At 45.2% G+C, this 24,664-nt stretch overlaps 1 protein-coding gene across 1 annotated transcript in view; it reads left to right on the top strand.

The window, feature by feature from the left end:
* Positions 1-19,777, top strand: part of ARL9 (ARF like GTPase 9) — a 30,716-nt gene extending 10,939 nt beyond the window's left edge. Inside the window, exons 3-4 of the mRNA XM_073340187.1 lie at positions 17,062-17,237; positions 18,329-19,777. Of these exons, the coding sequence (XP_073196288.1) occupies positions 17,062-17,237; positions 18,329-18,508 (356 nt within the window). The 3' untranslated portion in view covers positions 18,509-19,777. The remainder of the gene's footprint in view (positions 1-17,061; positions 17,238-18,328) is intronic.
* The last annotated feature ends 4,887 nt before the right edge of the window (positions 19,778-24,664 follow it).

The raw sequence follows: 24,664 nt of genomic DNA, 5'->3' as shown, positions 1-24,664 counted from the left end.
AGTTTTGTTTCTGGCTATAGTACATTTGGGTTATTTATAATATCCAACTGAAACAGTTCCTTAACAGGGCCCTGATCCTCAAAGCATCCACTGAGAGGTATTTAGCACCTGCACCTTCCATTGACTTGGAAGGAAGTGGAGGATGCTCTGGCTGAGCCCAAAGCATGCATTATATTAATATCCAAAGCAGTTTTGTAGAGTAGAACTGCTTGGTTCAGGCAATACTTGACAGAACCTTTCATTTCAGAGTTGTCCTTTCCTATCCAGGCCTGGCTGGTAGTAACCGAAGTTTGTTGTTAACTGGTGGCTCTTTAGTGACCTCTGTGAAATGAGATGTCTTAGTTCAGTTTCTGTCAGTCAAATCTGTACCTCCCTATCTAATCTATTTACTTATCTGGCCTGTGGTATTTTCTGTGTTATGCATGCATGTTGGCAAACCATTAAAACGGCATTACCAAATCCAGTACGCGTGTTCCAAGCACATTTTAAAAATACTTTAACAGGTCATACCACCAAAAGGCAGGCCCAGCTGTAACCACAGGATTATCTCTACCCCAAATGTCTAGTTCTTACTATGTACCGTGGATGTGCTAGAGCTGTTAGAGAAAAGTTACACTTTCTTTTCTTGATAATTGAAAAGGTGTATTTTTTTCCCCATGTTCTTTGTTCTGGAAACTACTGATCTGTTTTGACTAAAATTTAAGGGGAACAACATCATTCCCAGATGAAGAACAACCCTCCCTATATTCAGCCAGAACAGAAAAGCTTGACAAATTGTAAGCAACAGAATGGAAACCCTTATGTAACTTTGCTCATGCTCCACCTCTAATAATAACTGAATGTACATAGAGACAGGGTTCTGCTCTCTAGAGTAGGAGTGGGGCGTGTTGGCAGGGCAATATATAGGAACTTATAGTGTTGCCTGTTTACTTGGATAAATAGAAGTTTGCTGTTCTGTCAGGCCACCATCTTTTATGAGAACTAAAAGGAACCAAGAAAACAGAAATCCAGTATTTAGAAAATATAGGCCCAGATTTTTAAAAGTATTCGGGTGCCTAGTGGGATTTTCAAAAGTGTCTGTGAAGGGTAGGTTGATTTTTTAAATCAGCGATTTAAATCAGCAAGCAGGAAGCTTTGATTTTAAATAATCAATTTTAATTTTATTTTGTATTTGTACTTTTTAGTTGTATTCCTAAAGAGATGCTGAGGTATATTTTGGTACTTTTTTGCTAACCTGGGGAATATACCATCGCTATACATAGTTATTTAAGCAATTATATAGCTTTGCTTACATTTACTCAGATTCTTAATTTTTACTTCTTTTTATCATGTTAGAAAATATGGACACGTTTCTTCTTTACTAGATGATAATCATTCGTTTACTTGTGATCTATGTCAGGCTGCATTTGGATGGAAAGTGGAATTCAGTTAAATGCACAAAATCTGCATTTTAAAATTGTTTTCTATTAGCTAAATAAAACTACCTTAAATGTACTAGATTCATGAGGGAAAAAAATTAAGCTGATCAAAACATATTTTGTTTTTAAAACTGATTTAATAAACAAAGGAAGTGTGATCTGAAGCTAGTGCGTTGAACTGATTGTTTCTGGTCACCATGCTTTTGACACGGTCTCCCATAGTATTCTTGTCAGCAAGTTAAGGAAGTATGGGCTGGATGAATGCACTATAAGGTGTGTAGAAAGCTGCCTAGATTGTCGGGCTCAACGGGTAGTGATCAATGGCTCCATGTCTAGTTGGCAGCCGGTATCAAGTGGAGTGCCCCAAGGGTCGGTCCTGGGGCCGGTTTTATTCAATATCTTCATAAATGATCTGGAGGATGGTGTGGATTGCACTCTCAGCAAATTTGCGGATGATACTAAACTGGGAGGAGTGGTAGATACGCTGGAGGGGAGGGATAGGATACAGAAGGACCTAGACCAATTGGAAGATTGGGCCAAAAGGAATCTGATGAGGTTCAATAAGGATAAGTGCAGGGTCCTTCACTTAGGACGGAAGAACCCAATGCACAGCTACAGACTAGGGACCGAATGGCTAGGCAGCAGTTCTGCGGAAAAGGACCTAGGGGTGACAGTGGACGAGAAGCTGGATATGAGTCAGCAGTGTGCCCTTGTTGCCAAGAAGGCCAATGGCATTTTGGGATGTATAAGTAGGGGCATAGCGAGCAGATCGAGGGACGTGATCGTTCCCCTCTATTCGACATTGGTGAGGCCTCATCTGGAGTAGTGTGTCCAGTTTTGGGCCCCACACTTCAAGAAGGATGTGGATAAATTGGAGAGAGTCCAGCGAAGGGCAACAAAAATGATTAGGGGACTGGAACACATGAGTTATGAGGAGAGGCTGAGGGAGCTGGGATTGTTTAGCCTGCAGAAGAGAAGAATGAGAGGGGATTTGATAGCTGCTTTCAACTACCTGAAAGGGGGTTCCAAAGAGGATGGCTCTAGACTGTTCTCAATGGTAGCAGATGACAGAACGAGGAGTAATGGTCTCAAGTTGCAGTGGGGGAGGTTTAGATTGGATATTAGGAAAAACTTTTTCACTAAGAGGGTGGTGAAACACTGGAATGCGTTACCTAGGGAGGTGGTAGAATCTCCTTCCTTAGAGGTTTTTAAGGTCAGGCTTGACAAAGCCCTGGCTGGGATGATTTAACTGGGAATTGGTCCTGCTTTGAGCAGGGGGTTGGACTAGATGACCTTCTGGGGTCCCTTCCAACCCTGATATTCTATGATTCTATGTCCTTCAAGATATTAGAACTAGCAGATCTCAGTCTCTCATGCTTCAGTTTTATTCATAGATTGGTCAACAAACTTTCCTGCTTTTTCCGCTCCTAACTGGTTTTTTCACTTTGAATGAGCTAGTCATTTAACTGAACTAATTGAATAAACTGAAAGAAAATATTGTCTCTGCACCGGCAGAAGAGGCTGCTGCTGTCTAGCACGTCAGCAAACTCTGCTTGGCCAGAGACTTGCACCAGTTCCATAGTTTGACTTTCTTTAAAACTTGGCAGCAAACAGGTATTGCTTGACTATTTTTTTTTAAGTAATGAAAATGATTTAAATAGATTATAGTAAAGTTTAGGCCTTAACAGAAATTTTCATGATTTCAGATTTGTTTGAACAGATCATTTTTTTAAAAGAAAAAGTATAATTTCAATAAAAAAATCGAGATATATTGATATATATATTTAAATCTCATTATCCACCTGGCTTTTTAGGCATTTAGGTGCTTTCAAAAATACCACTAGGAGCTTAAATACCTTTAAAATCTGTGTGCCACTGTGACACTATCTCCATAGCAATGAATGGTGTGTCTGTGGGAGAGGCCACTGTAATATTTCCAGACTGGGAGCATCTGACTCCTGGTGGTAGAGTAGGATTAAGGATGCAGCAGTCCTTAACATTCATGAGGAAGAAGGGATTTATAGGGAGAAAGGATGGCCCAGTGGCTAGGGCAAGCCTTGGACTTGAGCTATCTAGGTAAATTCCTTGCTCTGACACAGACTCTCTGTGTGACTTTGGGCAGACCACTTAGGCTCTGTGTGTGTAACACTTAGGCTCCCCATCTGTAAAACGGGAATTATTTAGGGAAAGTTCTCTGGCCTGTGTTATACAGGAGGTCAGAATAGATGATCACAGTGGTCCCTTCTGGCCTCGCGGTCTATAAAAAGTTGGACCAGTAGCACTTCCTTACCTGATGGAGGGGAGAGGTGCTCAGGTACTGTGATAATTGGGACCAGGTAAGTACCATACACTGGAAAAAAACCGGAACTTTCTATGTAATAACTTTGCTTTCCTATGTGTCTGCATCCTCTCAGTCCTGAAATACATTATCGGATTCTCAGATAACAGCTTCATAACTGATTACGTATCCTGTATAAGACACATAATTTTTAGTGACACAATTAGAATAAATCTTCTAAGCTTTCCCTTTGGAGCTTTGAAAACGGCTAGGGTGACTCTCCTTCTGAGGTCTCTGTTCTCAGAAGAGGCTGATGGGAACTAAAAATAAGCTTCTAGCTGCAAAAACCTTGCAGCATGTGCAATGCTTCCCCTAGTGGAAATAAAACATATTAAGATTAAGGGCCTGGTTTGCCACTTTAGTCTGGTGAAACTCCAGTGGGGAATTTGGGGGCAGTGTGGTTCCTGGTGAAAAGCTTCTGGGCTGGGGAACAAGGGACCTCTGTCCCCTCCTTAAAACAGGGAAGTCTCCTCCCTGGGGCAAAGTCTCTCCACTGCTTCCTGGGTGCCCTAATCCCAGTTCCCAAACCTTCCAGCCTCCCTCCACAACTTCTGTGGCCAGGTCTGTGTTTTCAGAACAAAATTCCAGGGCTTGTTGGAAATCTAGAAGCTGCAACAGACTGACTTTCAAATCAATATAAATCAGGGATATTCTCGTGGCTGGTGTTATCTGTGTTTGTGTTTAATTCAAGGAATCCTCCTTTTTCGAATATACCTGAAGCTGCTCCAGTATTTCTGGCCTGCACTGGACCCTGGCCCTTACCGCAGATTTTAGATCCAGCTTGGTGCCCAATACACAGACAGGGCCCTGCATTTAAGCAGACATGATCCCCCTCTTCCCCCGCAACAAGCAGCCAGCTGGTGAAGAATTCCATAATCATAACTCTGACTTTTCTGTTTCCTGGCACTGATATCACTGCCATGAAGTGCACCACTTTGACCAATACGAGCATTATGCAAAGGATTTGAAGTCAATTGTATGCTGATATCACAGGCCTGGTCTGCACTGGTGGTTTTTTTACCTTGAGTTAATTGCCAGTTAACTCAAGATTGTGAACATATTGGCCTGGTCTTCAGTAGGAGAAATGGTGTGTTCTTAACTTGAATAAGCTAACTTTTAGTCTGTCTTCACTGCACAGTTAACCTGGGCTCTTACCTGGGTGTTAGCCCAAATCCCTATCAGCCACACACAAAAGCCTCTGAGCTGGGTTTGGACCCTGGGCTAGGTGACCCCTTAAGGGTACAGGCTAGAACCTGGGCTCCAGTTTAACTCAGGCTAGAATTCTTCCACTTTGCCGTGAGCATGCAGTTTAAATCCCCCAAGTGCTTATAGTCCTTTGCTGCCTTCCTACAGTGTCCTCCGAAGGATAGACAAGTGCTCCCACAATTGACAGGGCAGGACAGAGAGCCAGGGGCTGTGACCCCCGTCACATGGGCATTCTAGTGTGTCACCGCACCGAGAGCCAGGGGCTGTGCCCCCCGTCACACACACGGGTGAATGCAGAAACAGCGAGGACTCATGAACGTGGGAAAGGCTTTGCTGTGGGGATGCTCACACCCAGACTAGGCTAATCCAGCTGCTCAGGCTTGGGGGGCCAGTCATCCAGGTTAACTATGCAGTGAAGAGAGAGCCCAAGATTTTACTTCATGTTAGGCCTAGTGTAGATTTAAAAGCTTTACCCGCACTGCTGTGTCAATGAGGGGTGTGGCTTTGTTGACATAGCGAGACCAGTAAACACCCGTGTGTAGAGGCAGTCATACTGGGATCAAAGTGTTTATGCTGAAGTAGCTTGTGTTCGTTCTCTGAACCAGAGGCATAGTCGTGGCGTCGGGGAAGAAGCTAAGCTAGCACCATCTGCCATTGCCCGTCCACCCAAAAGTCGGGGCCCACCCAAACGTTCACTCCTAGCCACGCCACTGCTCAGAACTGGCATAAGCTATACCAGTAGAAGCACTTTTATACCAATATAGCTGTGCCCACAGCAAGAGGGCTTTGCCAGTTTAACTAAGTTGGTGAGTTAAACTGGCAGAACCTATAAGTGTAGCCCACACCTGAGTTAAGAATACACCTTTTATCCTAGTGAAGGCACCCCTTTTGAAAGGCTCATTTGTTCTAGGCTACAAACGACTGTCATTTGTCCCAGGAAAATGGCTCTGCCAAACTACAAATGCTCAGTGTGTTAAAGTACCTCGAGTTAATTGTACCTCAAGCTAACTAAGGTCAATTGTACCTTTAACTGACTGTCTAAGGTCTGGCGAAGACAAGTAAAAACAAGCTGCCTTTTCCAGGCCTCAGTTACTACACAGTAGTACCCAAGATGGCTGGTCTCATGTGTAAAGGGAACTGACTCTTGTTCCACAATTGTGTGAATACCCTGTGAATTCAGATATACAAATACAATGCAGCAAAACCACTGCCAAGGTGCCAGGCGCATCCCAGGGGTTGTGGTGATACCACAACCCACGTGAACCACACACATGCCGTTAGAAGCCAGTAAGGTGACCGTGTGTTTAGCCTTATCGTCCAGGCCTACCTGTGTAGTAATATGCATAATAGCCTAACCCTGTATCCCCGTTGTACACCCAGTTGAAATCCTGTGGAAATCTGCATGGACAGTGGGTGCAGGATTGTGCTTACTCAGGGCACATACTGCTGTGTCCTGCCATGCGGGAGAACCCAGATCTTATTCCTAGCTCTGTCGTGTCACTGCCCTGCGGAGCAGATACGGGAGGGGCTTTGGAAGCCATATGCCCAGACCTAGCACTTGTCTACACTACCACTTAAGTGAAAAAGCCACCCCCTGAGCGATGCAAGTTACATCCACGTAAAGCAGTGTCCACACCATTGAGGTGGAGTAATTATGCTGACATGAGAGCGCTCTCCTGTCAGCATGGCACGTCTTCATCGGGTGTGCTACAGCGGCGCAGCTGTGTGGATATAGTGTGGTATAGACTAGCCCTGCAGCAGTGCCTTTTGTCCAGCTGGGCTCCCCCGGGAGAGCGGCTTCTCTGAGCAAGGAGGGGTTGGTGCTGCGACAGGTACCTGGGGCTGGGAAGTGTCAAGCAGAGTAGAAAGGTGGGATATGAACATGGGACAGAACTATTGCTGGCTCTGACATTGATGCACACCAACTTCTCATCTAGAATTGTCCTCCCAATTAATGAGGCGATTCTAGATCCTGCCAAAGTCATCTGGCAGACACCAGCCTCCATCACACCATCCAGCAACAGAGTGTTTTAAAAAAACAAAAACCCTACATCTCTACCCAAAGAGGCAGACTTTGTTTTCAACATCCGCAACCCAACTCCATCATAGTGGATGTGGTTAATGCACGAAGCAAGCAATATGATGCCAAGTCAACTCCATACGATCAGGCTTAGCAAGATGGCCTATTCATTGACAACATTACTGTTTAGAGTCATAAATTACCAAACTGACATGGCCAAATACAATTTTATTAATTATGGGAAACCCAATGTGTTTCTGGAACATTACTGGAAACACAAAAAGAACAGATTCAGACCATTCTTAGAGATGGTCAGTTAATAGCCAGACTGGTCCCAGAGACAGCACTGGATGTAGCTGTTACAGCTGCCCGCCCAGTCTCCATGACAGTGGTACTGAGGCAGGTTGTGTTGTTTTTGTTTTTTGGGCTACGCCTCTCTAGATTGCCCAAAGAGCTACAGACTTCCAGTTTGAAGGGCCAAACTCTTTATGAAGAAGACCAATTTTCTCTCCGCATCCTGAAGGATTCTCAGACCACGTTACACCCCTTAGGAATCTAAATTGTGAGACAGAAGAGAAGATATACCTCTCAACCACACCACAGGTCACAATCTTCTCAATACCCACCATCTCAGTGCTATGAGCCACAGTGTAAGAGGACCAGGGCTCAAAAGTGGGAACAGGCAGCACCCCAGTCTGTGACCTCTCAAACTGCCTCTTAAAAGCACTTTTGATGAGCTGGTCGAGGGCCTGAACAGTGATACCTTACACATCAGCTGCCATCTGTATACCTGTCACACCACTCAGAAGTCACCTTGCCCTACTTCGCAGCAGTTAGGACCAGCTCTAAAGCAAGGAGATTGATTTCTAGCCCTGAACCTACAGGGTGCCTACTTCCATATCTCAATACAACCATTGTACAACAGATTTCCTACTGCTTACCTTTGGGGCAGGATCATTTTCAGCACAGGCTGCTCCACACAGGGTATTCTCCAAGGTTCTCTTCATTGTAGTGGCATGCTAACCCCGGTACAGTGACTAGACTTTATCAGCACCAACTTTTATGCAGTACAAGCAAGAGCATTCCTCTCGCTACCCACATTCACCACCCTGGGACACTTCTCCCTAATACACTGGGGAAATCACCTACACAACCACAAGGTTCAAGACAAATGGCCGTCCACAGAAATGAGCTTCCATATCACTCTTTTGGGGCTAAGGGCTGTCGGGAGTGCCTGTGCACGCTTTCTGCCTTTCATCAAAAACAACACACAAAGGTCATGATGGGCTTAATGTGACCTGTATGTTTTGTATAAACTGCCAAGGAGCTGCCAGATCTCCCTCCCTCTACAAGGCAGCACTCAAACTTTGGAATTGATGCACCCATCACAATATGCTCATCTCAGCTGTCTATCTACTAGGGATACAGAATGTCACAACCAACAGCCTCAGTTGCAATTTTCTCACAACAATGAGTGTGTACTGAATTCAGAGGTGCTCCAAGATATAGCCGCCCTTGTTACTGCTCCAGGGCCGGCCTGGGGAAACAGTCACTGGCAGTTGCCCTCATCTTCCCACGGGACAGGGCCCACTTATATGTCTCTTACCAGTTTCCTACTCTATCCAAGATTCTGTTGAAAATTCAATGAGACAAAGCAAGTGTTATTCTGATTGCTCCTCTTGACCATGACAAGTCTGGCTCCCTTACCTGACACAGATGGCAATATGCCCTCCTGTTTCTCTTCAGCCCATCCCTCACCCACTCTCTCAAAACAATGGGCTAACTCTTCACCCCAACCTGCGGGTCCTTCACCTCCAGGCTTGGCTCCTTCTTAGTTCCAAGGCTTAGAGGCAGAATGCTCTGACAAGCTGAACGTGTTGCAACACAACCAAAAGTTGACTGCTTGACATACTTATCTACAAAATGGAAACGACTCCAAGTTTGTGTCATTTCAAACACACAGACTCAACCTCATCTTTCCTCCCTCTGATTTTGCACTACATTTTAAACTCTCACTCAGCTTCCTTAAGGTTCATCTTGCGGTGAAATCGGCTTCCCACTTGGTGTTTGCTCACCCACTAATGTGTAGATTCTTTAAGTGCATTGGGAATCTCTTCCCACAGGTGACACCACCTGCTCCAGCCTGGGACTTTAACCTAGTTCTCAGGGCTTTGACTAGACCTCCCTCCGAGTCCAGGGCAACTTGTTCTCTCTTACACCTGTCCATGAAGACAGCATTACTAATTGCCATCACCTCAGCTAGGTACATAGGAGAAATCCATCATTCACAGCCTTTAATAAAAAAAAAAAAAAAAGACAAAGTAACTCTAAGACCATATCCCAAGTTTCTCCCTACTTTCTCTGCACTTTCCATATGAATCAACAGATCCGTCTCCCTGTTTTTTCCCAAAGCCACATTGTGACAACTGGGAGACAATTGTGCATATGTTAGATATTAGAAGGACATTAGCATTTTACTTGGACAGGACTAAGGTCTTCAGGAAATCCCCTAAACTCTTCCTTTTGTCCACAGAAAGATCCAAAGTCTCTGTGATATCAGCTCAAAGACTATCCAAATGGGACTCTAGTTGCATTAATCACTTATCAAGGGTGCTACTTGCTTCCATCCAGAGACCATATGCACTCCACGAGGCCATTTTTTACCTCAATCACATTCCGTAGGGGTACCCCAACCTCTGCCCATACTTTCGCAGAATGTTATGCGATCACTGAAGATTTGGCTGCTCACACCATCTTCGACTCCACAGTACTCTCTGTAGTAAAAGACTCCACTTCAGAGTCCCAGCCTTCAGTGGTGGGTGCTGCTCGGGAGTCACCTACTGTGGAGCACCCATAGGAACACGACGCGAAGAAGAGGAATTTACTCATCTTGTGCAGTAACGATGGTCCTTCGAGATGTGTGTCCCTATGGGTGCTCCACAACCCGCCCTCCTCCCCTCTACTTCAGAGCCCTCTATAGGGCTCTGCAGTAGAGAAGGAAGTGAGGGGGGGTTCACCTGTGCAGGGCTAAATAGCCTCAAGGCAGACCATGAGGGAGGGAGGGCACATGCGCGGGCTCAATGGGACACTGCTACCAAAAATATCTGACTAGAGGCACAGGGGCACTCAGACACTTATAGTGGAGTACCCATAGGGGGACACATCTTGAAGAACCATCGTTACTGCACAAGGTGAGTAACTTCCTCATCTGTGTATTACCTCTGAGAGTGATTGTGAGATTGTCAGGCCTACGTTTGCAAATGTGCAAGCTCACTTTAGGTAGCCACCATGAAGCCTGATTTGCAGAGGTGCGAAGCACCCACAGCCTCCATTCTAATCAGCTGGAGTTTTGCACCTCTGAAAATCAAGCCCTAAATGTCTTCCGTTGGAAGGGGAGGGGCCCAACTCAGTGACCATTTGGGAAGTATTTGGCCCCCATGTTTGCAAAGCATGCTATAAATGCAACATATGTATTGTTGTAATAATCCACAAAGGCGTTCTGTTGTACAGCACACTGTTAGTAACTGGTTGAAATTCTATGGCCTGTGTTAAACAGGAGATCAGACTAGATGTTCTAATTGTCCTTTAATATATATACATCAACCTCCACTAGAGTATTGCACTGACGTTGAAGTTTGCCTAAGAGGAAGCTTGTACATTCTGATCCTCTGGTCGCTTAAAAGAGTGGATCAGGCGAGCTGCGCAGAGTAGCAGTGCATGATCACACCTGTGCCTTGTACTGGGCAGCTGCTCCCACTGAAATCCACAGGCAATGCAAAGTCCACTTTGCAGATAGGAGCAGGCTGAGCTCAGTTATGTTACTGGTGGGTGACTCAGCTGAGTAGTTGGGAAGTACTGTATTGCAGCCCTTGTATTGCAGACAGCTTTACTCAGGATCCAGAAGATACCGGGGTCAGTAAAATGTATCCTAAGCAAGGATTTTTACCTAGTGTACAGCTGCCTGTGGAGACAGGCAGTAAACCCTCTCCCTCACGCTCCCGGGCTAAGTCAGAACCGATCGGGAGTGTAGCTTCACCCTCTCAGGCGAAGAGGCAGGAAGCCCCAATGTCTCCACGCAGAGACCTTCAAAAGGATAAAGGGTCTCCTCTGAGATCTTTACCCTCGGTGCTGACAGCACCAAGAGCAGGCGCTTCCGACCGCCCCAGCACCTCGGCCGTGGCTCACGCCGAGCACAAAAGCAGGGACCCGACTTTCCACAGCGGGAAGTTCTCCTCAGCACCGGTCCCGCCGGCACCGACGATAGACCCGGTGCTGGCAGCGCATTTCACCCCGGTGCCCACAAGAACGTTGGCACCGAGCCTGCCCGTCACCCCCGCAGCAGACGCGGAACCTCTGCAGGGCTCCTACAAATGGCCTGTGGCTCCCACTAAAGCTAAACAAAAGTCACTGCGGGCTGCCGCTCGTGCTCCGCAGCACCGCAGCCCAGGGAGCATCAGCGGGATATCTCCGTGGCCCCTGAGCCTGACTCTCCGCTCCTCGACATGGAGCACTCACTGTTTGAACACCCACTCTCACCACCCCGACCTGGCTGCCTTCACTGACAGCGAGAACAACATGCAGCAGCAGGCAGAGTTCTCCCCGCCTGATTCTCCTCCTCCACCGGAGCCATATCTGTCTCAAGACACAGCACTTCACAAGAACCAGCCTCAGTTTCCCTACTCTGTCCCCCTGTGGGCGGGGCCCCACTTTTCCTACCCTATGCCCTGGCCTCAGTGGCATGGTATGCCCTTGATCAGCTCCTGCCACCACTCCTCCTCATGCCCCTTCCACCAGACCGCAAGCCCGTTCTGCGCCTCTGTCTCCAGCAACATCTACATCTAGAGTTCCTGAACCCCTTCTTGAAGATGTGGGCTATGAACCCTTCCTGGATTTACTGGCTCCTGCCTTTCCATCAGCTGCAGATGAAGCCCTCATGCCTCCACCTCCACAAAATGTGGATGATTTTAAGCAATTCCAGGAACTTTTCAATAGGGTGGCACTCAGCCAGGACATTCCTTTGGAGGAAGTCCAGGAGACACAATACAGATGCCTCAAAATTGTCCAACTCTCTGCGCCCTCAAAGATCGTGCTACCCATAAACAAATTCCTCCTAGAATCAGCTGATTTTCTATGGCAGACCCCTGCCTCCATCCCACCAACATGCAAGAAGGCTGAATGTAAATATTATGTTCCCACCAAGGAGGTAGATTTCTTATTTTCCCACCCACAACCCAACTCTCTTGTGGTGGATGCAGCGATACACAGAACAAAACAGCCACAATACCAGCCCACTCCGCAAGACAAGGACCTCAAATGCCTTGACCTCCTGGGCTGCAAGGTTTATACCTCCTCTGCTCTACAATTTAAATTGCAAATTATTCCGCCCTCCTCGCAAGCTATGACTATGACAACTACAACAAGCTCTTTGATTTTGCCTCCCATATCCCGAAGGACAGGAGAGTGGACTTTTAAGTCAGTCCTTGTCGAAGGTCAGTTGGTGTCCAGGACGGCACTACAAGCATCCCTGGACATGGCGGACCCAGCAGCCCGCACTACTGCGACTGCGGTGGTGATGCGCAGGTCTCCCTGGTTGTCTGCGTCCGGAATCCCAAAGATCTGCAGACCAACAAAAAACTAAAGCGACGAAGTCCTTCACATTATGAAAGACACCCTGCGCACACTAGGGATATACTCGTCCCTCCCCAGGAGACAACGGTATCAACCTTATCAGAGGCCCTGCACACAACATCATCACCAGCCCCAGCCCAGACTGTATGATATTGGGAGAAACCGCAATACTCCTAGGCGCAGACAAAACCACATGCAACCAGCTACCTCCCACCCATCGGAAAACAAACAGCAATTTTGAAGTGCTGGTTGGGGGTCTGCACAACCACCCCTTGACTCCGCCACCTATTTGCCCATTTGGCCACCCCCTCTAGGTTTTCCACCATACCTGGCAACGGGTCACCCAGGACTGCTGGATCCTGGAAATAGTTCAGTCAGGTTACTCCATCCCTTTCATATCCTGCCCACCCGCCCACCGTTCCCCCTCCCTCTTCAGGGACCCCTCTCACGAGCACCTACTTCGCATGGAAGTGGCTCATCTTCTCCGGCTAGGTGCAGTGGAGTCTGTACGAAGACAACGTCGGGGAAAAGGCTTCTACTCCCACTGCTTTCTGACCCAAAAGAAAGGCGGGGGATGGAGACCTATACTAGACCTACGCCCACTCAACACATCTGTACGCGGACAGAAATTCAAGATGGTCACATTGGGCACAATAATACTTATGCTGGAACAAAGGGACTGGTTCACAGCCCTTGACCTACAAGATGCCTATTTCCACATATCCGTTCATCCAGCACACAGACGCTTCCTGCGATTCTCACGCGGACACGACCACTTTCAATACAGAGTACTTCCATTCTGTTTTTCCACAGCACCAAGAGTATTCTCCAAGACCCTAGCTGTAGTCGTGGCCCACCTCTGCAAACACGGGATATACTTAGACGACTGCCTTATCAAAGGTGGCACGTACAACGAGACATTAAAAGCGACACGTTTTACCATCTTCCTCTTGTTATACCAATAAAATAAAAACCAGCCGGATCTTATTAAAGGGGAAAAGGCAAAATGCCACATTTATTGTGAATACAGAAAGAATCATAGTAAGCTGTTAGTTATAGCTATAACATTCCATTCAATTTCATATTTATTCACACATTCATTCATACACACACAGGTTCTGCAAGGTTGTTATCATAGTTACCAGCCTTAGAGTTGCTCATGCCAAGCCACTGGCCAGGTGGCCTGGACATGAGGAGGGAGCAGGGCCTTGTCAGATGCTCATCTGATGGTCCTGAAAGTTGGTTTGCAGAATTAGACCCCAAAATTCTCACTTTCTAGAGTCCATTTTTATAGGAATTTCTTCCTATGCCAATCTATGGGAATTGCTTCATCATGCTGTTGCTGAATCAATCAGCATATGGCACATTACTGACGGCTCCGTGCTGCCAGCTGTTATCTTGTTCTTTGGTTCTCCCATTCTTGAGGCTGTTGGGTGGATTCCCAGTCTGCCCTCCGGGGGTCCTCTGGTTATTTCCACTTGATGCCTTCTTCAGCCAATGGACACTGGATTCTTAGGCTGGCACCTCCCTGATCATTCAGTTATTATCCACACCAAGCATCCATTCATGTACATCCTCTATCTCTATTTTAATCACAATTGTTAACAAAGCGAGATGAATACAACAAAAGGGTGGGGAGTCTCTGAGTGCTGTTTCTGTTGTTACAGAGTATTGCTTTGAGTCTCTCTCTGTGTGAGTAGTTGTTGTTACAAAGAATTGCTTTGAGAACAGACTCTGTCTTAGAATGTACTAACACAATTAGCAGTTGGCAAGTTTCACACATAGAGGGAGAGAAACAGTACCAAAAACCAACAGACCTCTTAATTAGTAATACCCTGGAATTTAAACTATGGGGAATTTAAACTCATTTGTGATTTTAATACAGAACTTCTTTAATATGATCCAACACTCTTCCACACCATCCACACTCCCCAGTACTCATGCTCACCACGGACGCTTCCCTGATAGGCTGGGGAGTGCACCTAGGGGAACACACGGTGTTCTAGAGCTCAGAGCAGTCAGGTATGCCTGCCTTCACTTTCTCCCCATCATAAAGAACAAATCAATTTGGATCCTGATGGACAATATAGCATGTATGTTCTACAGCAACAGGCGTGGGGGAGCACAATCGCACTCCCTAGGCACAGCAGCCATCCGGTTATGGAATTGGTGCATACAACATCACATCGAAATCACCACTTCCCACCTGCCTGGGTGTCACAACACTACCACTGATACACTCAGCGGACACTTCTCCAAGGAACACAAATAGGAATTACATACCACGATACTCTGACAGCTCTTCTCCCACTGGGGCACGCCATCCATAGACCTCTTTGCCACAACTCAAAACTGCAAATGCCATCTCTTCTGCTCCTGAGCTGGACTCGGGACCACATCCCTAAGGGATGCATTCCTCATTCTGTGGAACAAATCCCTCATGTATGCTTTTCCACCGATCCCACTGATACACAGGATTCTACGCAAGATCAGAGAGGACGAGGACAGGGTCATACTTATTGCCCCATATTGGTCCAGACAGACATGGTATCCTTACCTGCTGCGCAAGTCCATCTGTCCTCCAAGGACTCTCCCCAACAGACCAGATCTGCTCTCCCAGGATAACAGTCAGCTTTTCTCCACCCGCAGTTCCAGAAACTCCATCTGACGGCGTGGTTCCTTCATGGTTTCAAACCCACGAATTAGCCTGTTCGGAGCAGGTCCAGTATGTCTTCCTGCACAGTAGAAGAGACTCCACTCGTAAGACTTACCTGCAAAAGTGGAAACGCTTCTCTGTATGGTGCTTCCACAGACGCTTGACACCCCAGACCGCAACCCTCCCTGACATCTTAGACTACCTTTTGAATCTAAAACAGGACAGGCTCTCACTCGGTTCTATCAGAGTACACCTTGCGTCCCTCACCACCTTCCATGACTGGCTGGATGGATATTCATTTTTTGCGCCCCCCACATAAAACGCTTCTACACAGGCCTGCAAAATCTCTACCCTGAGATTCATCCACCAGCAGCCTTCTGGAATCTCAACCTAGTTCTCCAAGGACTCATGAAACCTCCCTTCGAGCCCCTGGCTACCTCATCCCTGCTCCACATGTCTATGAAAGTAGCTTTCTTGGTTGCCATAATGTAAGTGAGAAGGGTTGGTGAAATAAGCGCCCTGATGGCCTACCCTCTCTACACGATTTTCTCTAAAGACAAGGTTATGTTGCGTCCCCACCCCAAATTCCTCCCCAAGGTGGTGTCTATCTTCCACCTTAACCAGCCAATACACTTACCTGCATTCTATCCCAAACCTCATAAGACTCCACAGGAAGCAGGCAATTGCATTCTATCTTGACAGAACTAAGCCATTTCGAAAATCCCCTAGGCTATTGGTCTCCACTACCGAGAGATCAAAGGGTGATGCTATCTCTAAGCAAGGACTCTCCAAGTGGATCTCTGACTGCATCAGGTCATGCTACCAGACTCAGAATGCTCAACCACCCGAAGACATCAGAACTCATTCTACTTGGGTGATGTCAACATCTGTTCCACAACTTACCTATTACTGACGTATGCAAGGTGGCCACATGGACATCGGACCACACATTTGCCACACATTAGGCTATCACACAGGATACCACGGCAGACACCATAGTAGGCCACACAGTACTGTCTACCATTATTACAGCCGCAACTCCAAAATCCCACCAACCATAGTGGGTACTGCTTCACAGTCACCCGGAATGGAGCATCCACAGGGACAGCACTCGAAAAAGAAGAGAGGGTTATTCACCTTGCAGTAATTGAGGCTCTTCGAGATGTGTCCCCCTGTGGGTGCTCCACTACGCACCCTCCTCCCCTCTACTTTGGAGTACTAATCAGACAACTCTACGGGTAGAGAAGGAACTGAGTGGGGTGCGGGACGCGCACCCTCAGGCAGATCCTAACGACGATGCGAGACAGCAGCTGAGTGCGTTCGTCCCGACCAGGCACTACTGCCAAAGATCTCCGATCAATGGTGCTGGGACACACCGTGACCTGGAGTGGAGCACTCTCAGGGACACATCTCGAAGAACCTCAGTTACTGCAAGGTGAGTAAGCTTCTCAAATGTTTGAAAATGTTAGACCTTAATAAAAGAACAAGCACTTGGATGTAGTCTTTTGTAGGAATGTTTTCAGGGAGAGAATCTGCTATCCTGTAGCACGAAGCTAGCTTCCTCCACTCCCCTTCCCCCGCAAAACATAGAGAGACTAAGGACAGCTTAACATTTGAAAAATAAGGAGATGGTATTTTGATTAGATGCCTTTATATTTAGGAATTGTTAACGGATAACAAAAGTACATAAAATCAAATATTCTCTCATCTGAATATCTTGTGTTCACATTGCATATCTTGTAGCTGCATTGCGAGGGTTACTAACAGAGTGCTCTGCTATACTGTTCTCTTCCAGTTGGGGGCAGTGAATCTTTGCGTTCCTATTGGAAGATGTACCTGCCCAGGGTTCTGGTGCTGATATTCGTTGTGGATTCAGCAGATCATGAGCGCTTCCCTTTGGCTAAACAGCTTCTTCATCAGCTGATCCAAAATGACTCCACTCTGCCCGTAGTGATCCTAGCCAATAAACAGGTAAAAGGGAAACTTCACCATTCAAAGTGGAGGGGAAGAATAAACCTCTCCAAGCACATCTGAATCTTTAAAGGCCAGGTATTTCAGAAATTGGTCTTCAATTTTGTGCTTCCCAATTGCAGATGAAAACAATCCAAGGATTGGTTTTGCAGTTAGGTCAGGTGCTTATATATCCATATGACCTAAGTCGGGGTGTAAATAATTGCACATGTGAAATTGTGTGTGCAATTTGCAGGTGCAAAAATGGAGAACTGGCTAACCCTGGTTGACAGTTTGGATCTGAAGGCTCAGCAATGTGTCTGTACAGTGTCATGGGAAAATATTATTTAATTTAGGGGCTGGGTGGCATTTATCTATATGTTTCACGTTACCTACTAGCATCCACTTGGTGAATCCCAAATGATTCTTTATATTAGGTACTTTGTGTCATAGAATGGGTGCATAGCTGAAGGAACGTGGAAACTGCGATATGCTTTCTCTCAACTAGGCACATTTTCTTCTACCTAATGCACTAAAATACAGAAGATAACTTTGTATTCCTTGGCTACTCTGCACCCTGAATTGAATCACACCCATATTATATCAATATGACAAAGAAAATGCCTTTTCTTTTCTAAAACAAGATGCTTTTATCTTAATAAAACCCTGTTTGTTTCTTCTGCTTTGTCTCAGATTTTCTAATGACTTGACTTTTACTTGGGTCATGTATCTGTCTGATGGGTGTGCACTTCCAGAAATCCATTGGGTCACGTTACCAGTGGGGACTCTCAAGTTCAGGGATGGGCCTTGGTGTCAGAGACATTGGAACAGCATAAAACAGGATCATGCCCTTGGATTATATGCTAGAGAAAAATTAAAACGGAGATAGCCAGATTTTCAAAAGGCTGAAGGGTTTGGGAGCACAGATCTCACTGAGTCAATAGGAATTTATGCTCCGAAATCCATTAGGCGCTTTTGAAAATCTTCCCCTCAATTCACAGTACTCACTCTCAATTATCCAAATGTACTTGTCTTTGCCTCAGAGACTGAATGGTGTAATTGGTGCTTATAAGAGATGCAAGTAACAGAGTTGTTTTGTCTTTGTTGGTCAGGATCTCAAAGGTGCATATTGCATCACAGACATTCATGATGCTCTGGCATTGTCTCAAATGGGAGATGAGAGAAAGATGTTCCTGATTGGAACCCACGTGGCAGAGGATGGCTCCGAGATCTCTTCCAGCATGAAGGATGCCAAGGAACTGATTGCGCAGCTGGTTTCAGAAACTCAGTGACAACTGTTCTCCTGGGAGCAGTAATGGGATACTGTACTATTGTATTGCCAGCTTGCAGCCACTTTCAAATCAAAATATGTGGCTTTATTTTTCCTAATGCATTGAGTTTATATGAAAATGATGTCAATTTGTTACGAACATCTATTTTATTTAGGGTTTGCAGTTTAAAATATCTTTGAAAAGCAGTGTATTTTTTTTTTAGTATTTGTGGGGCAGGGGAAGTTTCAATAAGACAGAGTTAATAGGAGATGCAGTTTAGACACACTGAGCCAGATCCTCAGCTGGTATAAATCAACCTTACTCCATTAACTTCAGTTACATGACACTGATTTATACCAGCTGAGGAACTAAGCCTGAAATTTAGTTTTTGTTTTTATGTTTTACAAAATCCTAATAGCAATGATTTCTGCACTTAAAAATATGAAAACATTCCCCCACAGTGTTGGGAAGAATAAGATTGTTCAGGAGTGACTAGCAATTTTGGATGCCCCAATTTCTGAGTGTCAGCTTGACACCTTTGAGAAGGGCTGTTTTTCAGAGGGTGGCCATTCGTCACTTTCTGGAAATTGAGCCCTTTTAAGGAGTCTTGAGTTGGGCATCCAAAATCACTAATTCCATTTGAAAATCTTGGCTTGCAGCCTTTTGTTGGGTGTGTGAAAGCCAGGAAGTGAAACTGAGACGGTAGAAACCACTGTCTAAAGGTTTCTTTGCCTATAGAAGATAGTTTCAACAGTATAATTTACGGTGTGAATTTAAATCTGTTTAGTTAAAGTGATGCAGACGGCTGTAGGGACACTTACTTTAGTTTAAGAGTGGCTTATTTTGGTTTATTTTAATTCAGTTAGGAACTCATTTAAGCTAAACTGAAATTAGCCATTCTTGTACTAGATAAGACTGTCCAGACACCCTCTTTGCATTAGTTTAACTATATTGGTTTTAAAGACAATTAAAGTTATTTCAGGGCAAATTGACCGGCCCTGAACTAAGTCAAATGCCAAAAAGTAAACACAGTATCAAAGATGAAAAATAAATCACATTTTAAAAATTACTTTGGTTATTTACAGATGAGGAAAACAATTTGTTCATTATGTTCATCTTGCCATTGTCTCTTTAATTTAAAGAATGTATCTCCTTAATAAGAATATTTAGAAAATACTGTAAATACCAAGCAAAGGTTTTGTAACAGCAAATACTGTACAAAGGTTTTGTAGCAGCAGCCTTTCCATTTGTCCACTGAAACAGTTATATAAAGCAGAACATTTTATCTTAGTCACATGTCTGAGTTTCATTTATCTGACCAGACTGCTCAGCTGATATTCCAGAACCTCACGATGGTCTGGTAGAGTTAGTTTGAGGTTTCATTACACTCTGGTATTGCTAATGTCAAAATCAGACCCTTTCACAGACATCTAGAGTCTAGGCTTCTCCCAGACTGCTGCGCTGGGCATCACAAAATGGGGAAGAGATGGCCAGCCCTCTGTGGAGATAGAGGTGGTTAGGGACTATTTAGAAAAGCTGGACGTGCACAAGTCCATGGGGCCGGACGAGTTGCATCCGAGAGTGCTGAAGGAATTGGCGGCTGTGATTGCAGAGCCATTGGCCATTATCTTTGAAAACTCGTGGTGAACGGGGGAAGTCCCGGATGACTGGAAAAAGGCTAATGTAGTGCCAATCTTTAAAAAAGGGAAGAAGGAGGATCCTGGGAACTACAGGCCAGTCAGCCTCACCTCAGTCCCTGGAAAAATCATGGAGCAGGTCCTCAAAGAATCAATCCTGAAGCACTTGCATGAAAGGAAAGTGATCAGGAACAGCCAGCATGGATTCACCAAGGGAAGGTCATACCTGACTAATCTAATCGCCTTTTATGATGAGATTACTGGTTCTGTGGATGAAGGGAAAGCAGTGGATGTATTGTTTCTTGACTTTAGCAAAGCTTTTGACACGGTCTCCCACAGTATTCTTGTCAGCAAGTTAAGGAAGTATGGGCTGGATGAAGGCACTATAAGGTGGGTAGAAAGCTGGCTAGATTGTCGGGCTCAACGGGTAGTGATCAATGGCTCCATGTCTAGTTGGCAGCCGGTATCAAGTGGAGTGCCCCAAGGGTCGGTCCTGGGGCCGGTTTTGTTCAATATCTTCATAAATGATCTGGAGGATGGTGTGGATTGCACTCTCAGCAAATTTGCGGATGATACTAAACTGGGAGGAGTGGTAGATACACTGGAGGGGAGGGATAGGATACAGAAGGACCTAGACAAATTGGAGGATTGGGCCAAAAGAAATCTGATGAGGTTCAATAAGGATAAGTGCAGGGTCCTGCACTTAGGATGGAAGAATCCAATGCACCGCTACAGACTAGGGACCGAATGGCTAGGCAGCAGTTCTGCGGAAAAGGACCTAGGGGTGACAGTGGACGAGAAGCTGGATATGAGTCAGCAGTGTGCCCTTGTTGCCAAGAAGGCCAATGGCATTTTGGGATGTATAAGTAGGGGCATAGCGAGCAGATCGAGGGACGTGATCGTTCCCCTCTATTCGACATTGGTGAGGCCTCATCTGGAGTACTGTGTCCAGTTTTGGGCCCCACACTACAAGAAGGATGTGGATAAATTGGAGAGAGTCCAACGAAGGGCAACAAAAATGATTAGGGGTCTAGAACACATGACTTATGAGAAGAGGCTGAGGGAGCTGGGATTGTTTAGCCTGCAGAAGAGAAGAATGAGGGGGGATTTGATAGCTGCTTTCAACTACCTGAAAGGGGGTTCCAAAGAGGATGGCTCTAAACGGTTCTCAATGGTAGCAGATGACAGAACGAGGAGTAATGGTCTCAAGTTGCAGTGGGGGAGGTTTAGATTGGATATTAGGAAAAACTTTTTCACTAAGAGGGTGGTGAAACACTGGAATGCGTTACCTAGGGAGGTGGTAGAATCTCCTTCCTTAGAGGTTTTTAAGGTCAGGCTTGACAAAGCCCTGGCTGGGATGATTTAACTGGGAATTGGTCCTGCTTTGAGCAGGGGGTTGGACTAGATGACCTTCAGGGGTCCCTTCCAACCCTGATATTCTATGATTCTATGATTCTTTGTAATTCCTCATTGCAGCCCCAGGTACCATTCTCTCTCCCCCTCCCTTTCTGCACCCCATCCTGGTCCCAGGCTTCCCACTCTTTCTCCAAAGACCTCCTTTCCTCTGCTTCGAACACATTTCCTGTTCCAGGCTGCTGCTTCACCTCCCACTTCCTGGACTCTGCTCAGGCAGCTAGCACTCTCTCCCTGGTTAACAGTGACTGCCTGCAACCGTTGCTTGGGCCACTCCTGTTAGTTGATTGGCTGGGGAAAGGAAGGGGGTGTTCATTCAAACACCCTCCCAAACAAGCAGCATGAGAGAGAAAGTGTGTTTATTTCAAACCTCCGACTGTGTCCAGTTTCCAGCCTCACCATTCCGCCTGTATAGTGCTGAACCCTACTCCAGGAGCAGATCTGACCCAAAATATTGGACTTTACTGACTTAAAGAACAGACCAAAACTAATTTTTCTGCCAGATAGACTACTGGAGCAGAACTTTAACCAAATTCGGTGACACCACTACTGCTTTGTTTCCTTGCCCTTTGCCCTAAGCTGAGAAAGAAGTGATGATAGCTCAAAACAGAGGTTATGGACTTAATACAGAAATTACTGGTAAAATTCTCTGGCAGGTGAGCTATGCAGGTCAGATTGGTTGATCATAATGATATCTTCTGGCCTTAGAACATAAGAATGACGATACTGGGTCAGAAAAAAGGTCCATCTAGCCGAGTATCCTGCCTTCCAACAATGGCCAATGTGCCCCAGAGGGAATGAACAGAACAGGTAATCATCAAGTGATCCATCTCCTGTTGCCCATTTCCAGCTTCTGGCAAACAGAGGTTAGGGACACCATCCCTGTCCATCCTGGCTAATAGCCATTGATGGACCTATCCTCCATGAACTTACCTAGTTCTTTTTTGAACCCTGTTATAGTCTTGGCCTTCACAACATCCTCTGGCAAGGAGTTCCACAGGTTGACTGCATTGTGTGCAAAAATACTTCCTTTTGTTTGTTTTAAATCTTCTGCCTATTAATTTCATTTGGTGACCCCTAGTTCTTGTGTTATAAGAAGGAGTTAATAACACTTCCTTATTTACTTTCTCCACACCAGTCGTCATTTTATAAACCTCTATGATATCCCCCCTTAGTCATCTCCTTTCCAAGCTGAAAAGTCCCAGTCTTATTAATCTCTCCTCATATGGCAGCCGTTCCATACCCCTCATCATTTTTGTCGCCCTTTTCTGAACCTTTTCCAATTCCAATGTATCTTTTTTGGGATGGGGCAACCACATCTGCCTATAGTATTCAAGATGTGAACGTACTATGGATTTATATAGAGGCAATATGATATTTTCTATCTTATTATCTATCCCCTTCTTAATGATTCCCAACATTCGGTTTGCTTTTTTGACTGCTGCTGCACATTGAGTGGATGTTTTCAGAGAACTATCCACAATGACTCTAAGATCTTTCTTCAGTGGTAACAGCTAATTTAGACCCCATCATTTTATATGTATAGTTGGGATTATGTTTTCCAACGTGCATTGCTTTGCATTTATCAACATTACATTTCATCTGCCATTTTGTTGCCCAGTCACCCAGTTTTGAGAGATCCTTTTGTAGCTCTTCGCAGTCTGCCTGGGACTTAACTGTCTTGAGTAGTTTTATATCATCAGCAAATTTTGCCACCTCACTGTTTACCCCCTTTTCCAGATCATTTATGAATATGTTGAATAGGACTGGGCCCAGTACAGACCCCTGGGGGACACCACTACTTACCTCTCTCCAGTCTGAAAACTGACAATTTATTCCTACCCTTTGTTTCCTATCTTTTAACCAGTTACCAATCCATAAGAGGACCTTCCCTGTTATCCTATGAGAGCTTACTTTGCTTAAGAGCTTTTGGTGAGGGACCTTGTCACAGGCTTTCTGAAAATCTAAGTACACTATATCCACTGGATCCCCTTTGTCCAAATGCTTGTTGACCCCCTTAAAGAATTCTAGTAGATTTCCTTTACAAATCCATGTTGACTCTTCCCCAACAAATTATGTTCATCTATGTGTCTGACAATTCTGTTCTTTACCATAGTTTCAACCAGTTAGCCCGGTACTGAAATCAGGCTTACTGGCCTGTATTTGCCGGGATCACCTCTGGAGCCCTTTTTAAAAATGGATGTCACATTAGCTATCATCCAGTCATTTGGTACAGAAGCTGATTTAAATGATAGGTTATAGACTATAGTTAGTAGTTCTGCTATAATCGGGGACAGTTCTTTAGATTTGTCACCTAAAAGAATGGCTCAGATTTGGGAATCTCCCTCGCATCCTCAGCCATGAAGTCCTATACAAAGAATTCATTTAGTTTCTCCGCAATGGCCTTATCATCCTTGAGTGCTCCTTTAGCATCTCGATCGTCCAGTGACCCCACTGGTTGTTTAGCAGGCTTCCTGCTTCTGATGTACTTAAAAAATTTTTTTTGCTATTACTTTTTGAGTCTTTGGCAAGCTGTTCAAATCCTTTTTTGGCCTTCCTAATTATATTTTTACACTTAATTTGCCAGACTTTACGCTCCTTTCTATTTTCCTCACTATGATTTAACTTTCACTTTAACTTTCACTTTTTGCCTCTCACTGCTTCTTTTACTTTGTTGTTTAGCCACAGTGGCACTTTTTTGGTTCTCCTACTATGTCTTTTAATTTGGGGCGTACATTTAAATTGAGCCTCTATTATGGTGTCTTTACAAAGTTTCCATGCAGCTTGCAGGGATTTCATTTTTTTGTGCTGTACCTTTTAATTTCTATTTAACTTCCTCATTTTTGTGTAGCCCCCCCTTTCTGAAATTAAATGTTACCATATTTGGGCTGCTGTGGTATTTTCCCCATCCCAGGGATGTTAAATTTAATTATATTATGGTCACTATTACGAAGCGGTCCATCTATATTCACCTCTTGGACCTGATCCTGTGCTCCACTTAGGACTAAATCAAGAATTGCATCTCCTCTTGTGGGTTCCAGGGCTAGCTTCTTCAAGAAGCAGTCATTTAAGGTGTCGAGAAATTTTATCTCTGCATCCTGTCCTGAGGTGACATGTACCCAGTCAA

Source organism: Lepidochelys kempii, chromosome 4 (assembly GCF_965140265.1).
Source record: "Lepidochelys kempii isolate rLepKem1 chromosome 4, rLepKem1.hap2, whole genome shotgun sequence".
In the NCBI taxonomy this organism is placed as follows: Eukaryota; Metazoa; Chordata; order Testudines; family Cheloniidae; genus Lepidochelys; species Lepidochelys kempii.
This window is presented reverse-complemented; position numbering and strand designations above follow the sequence as displayed.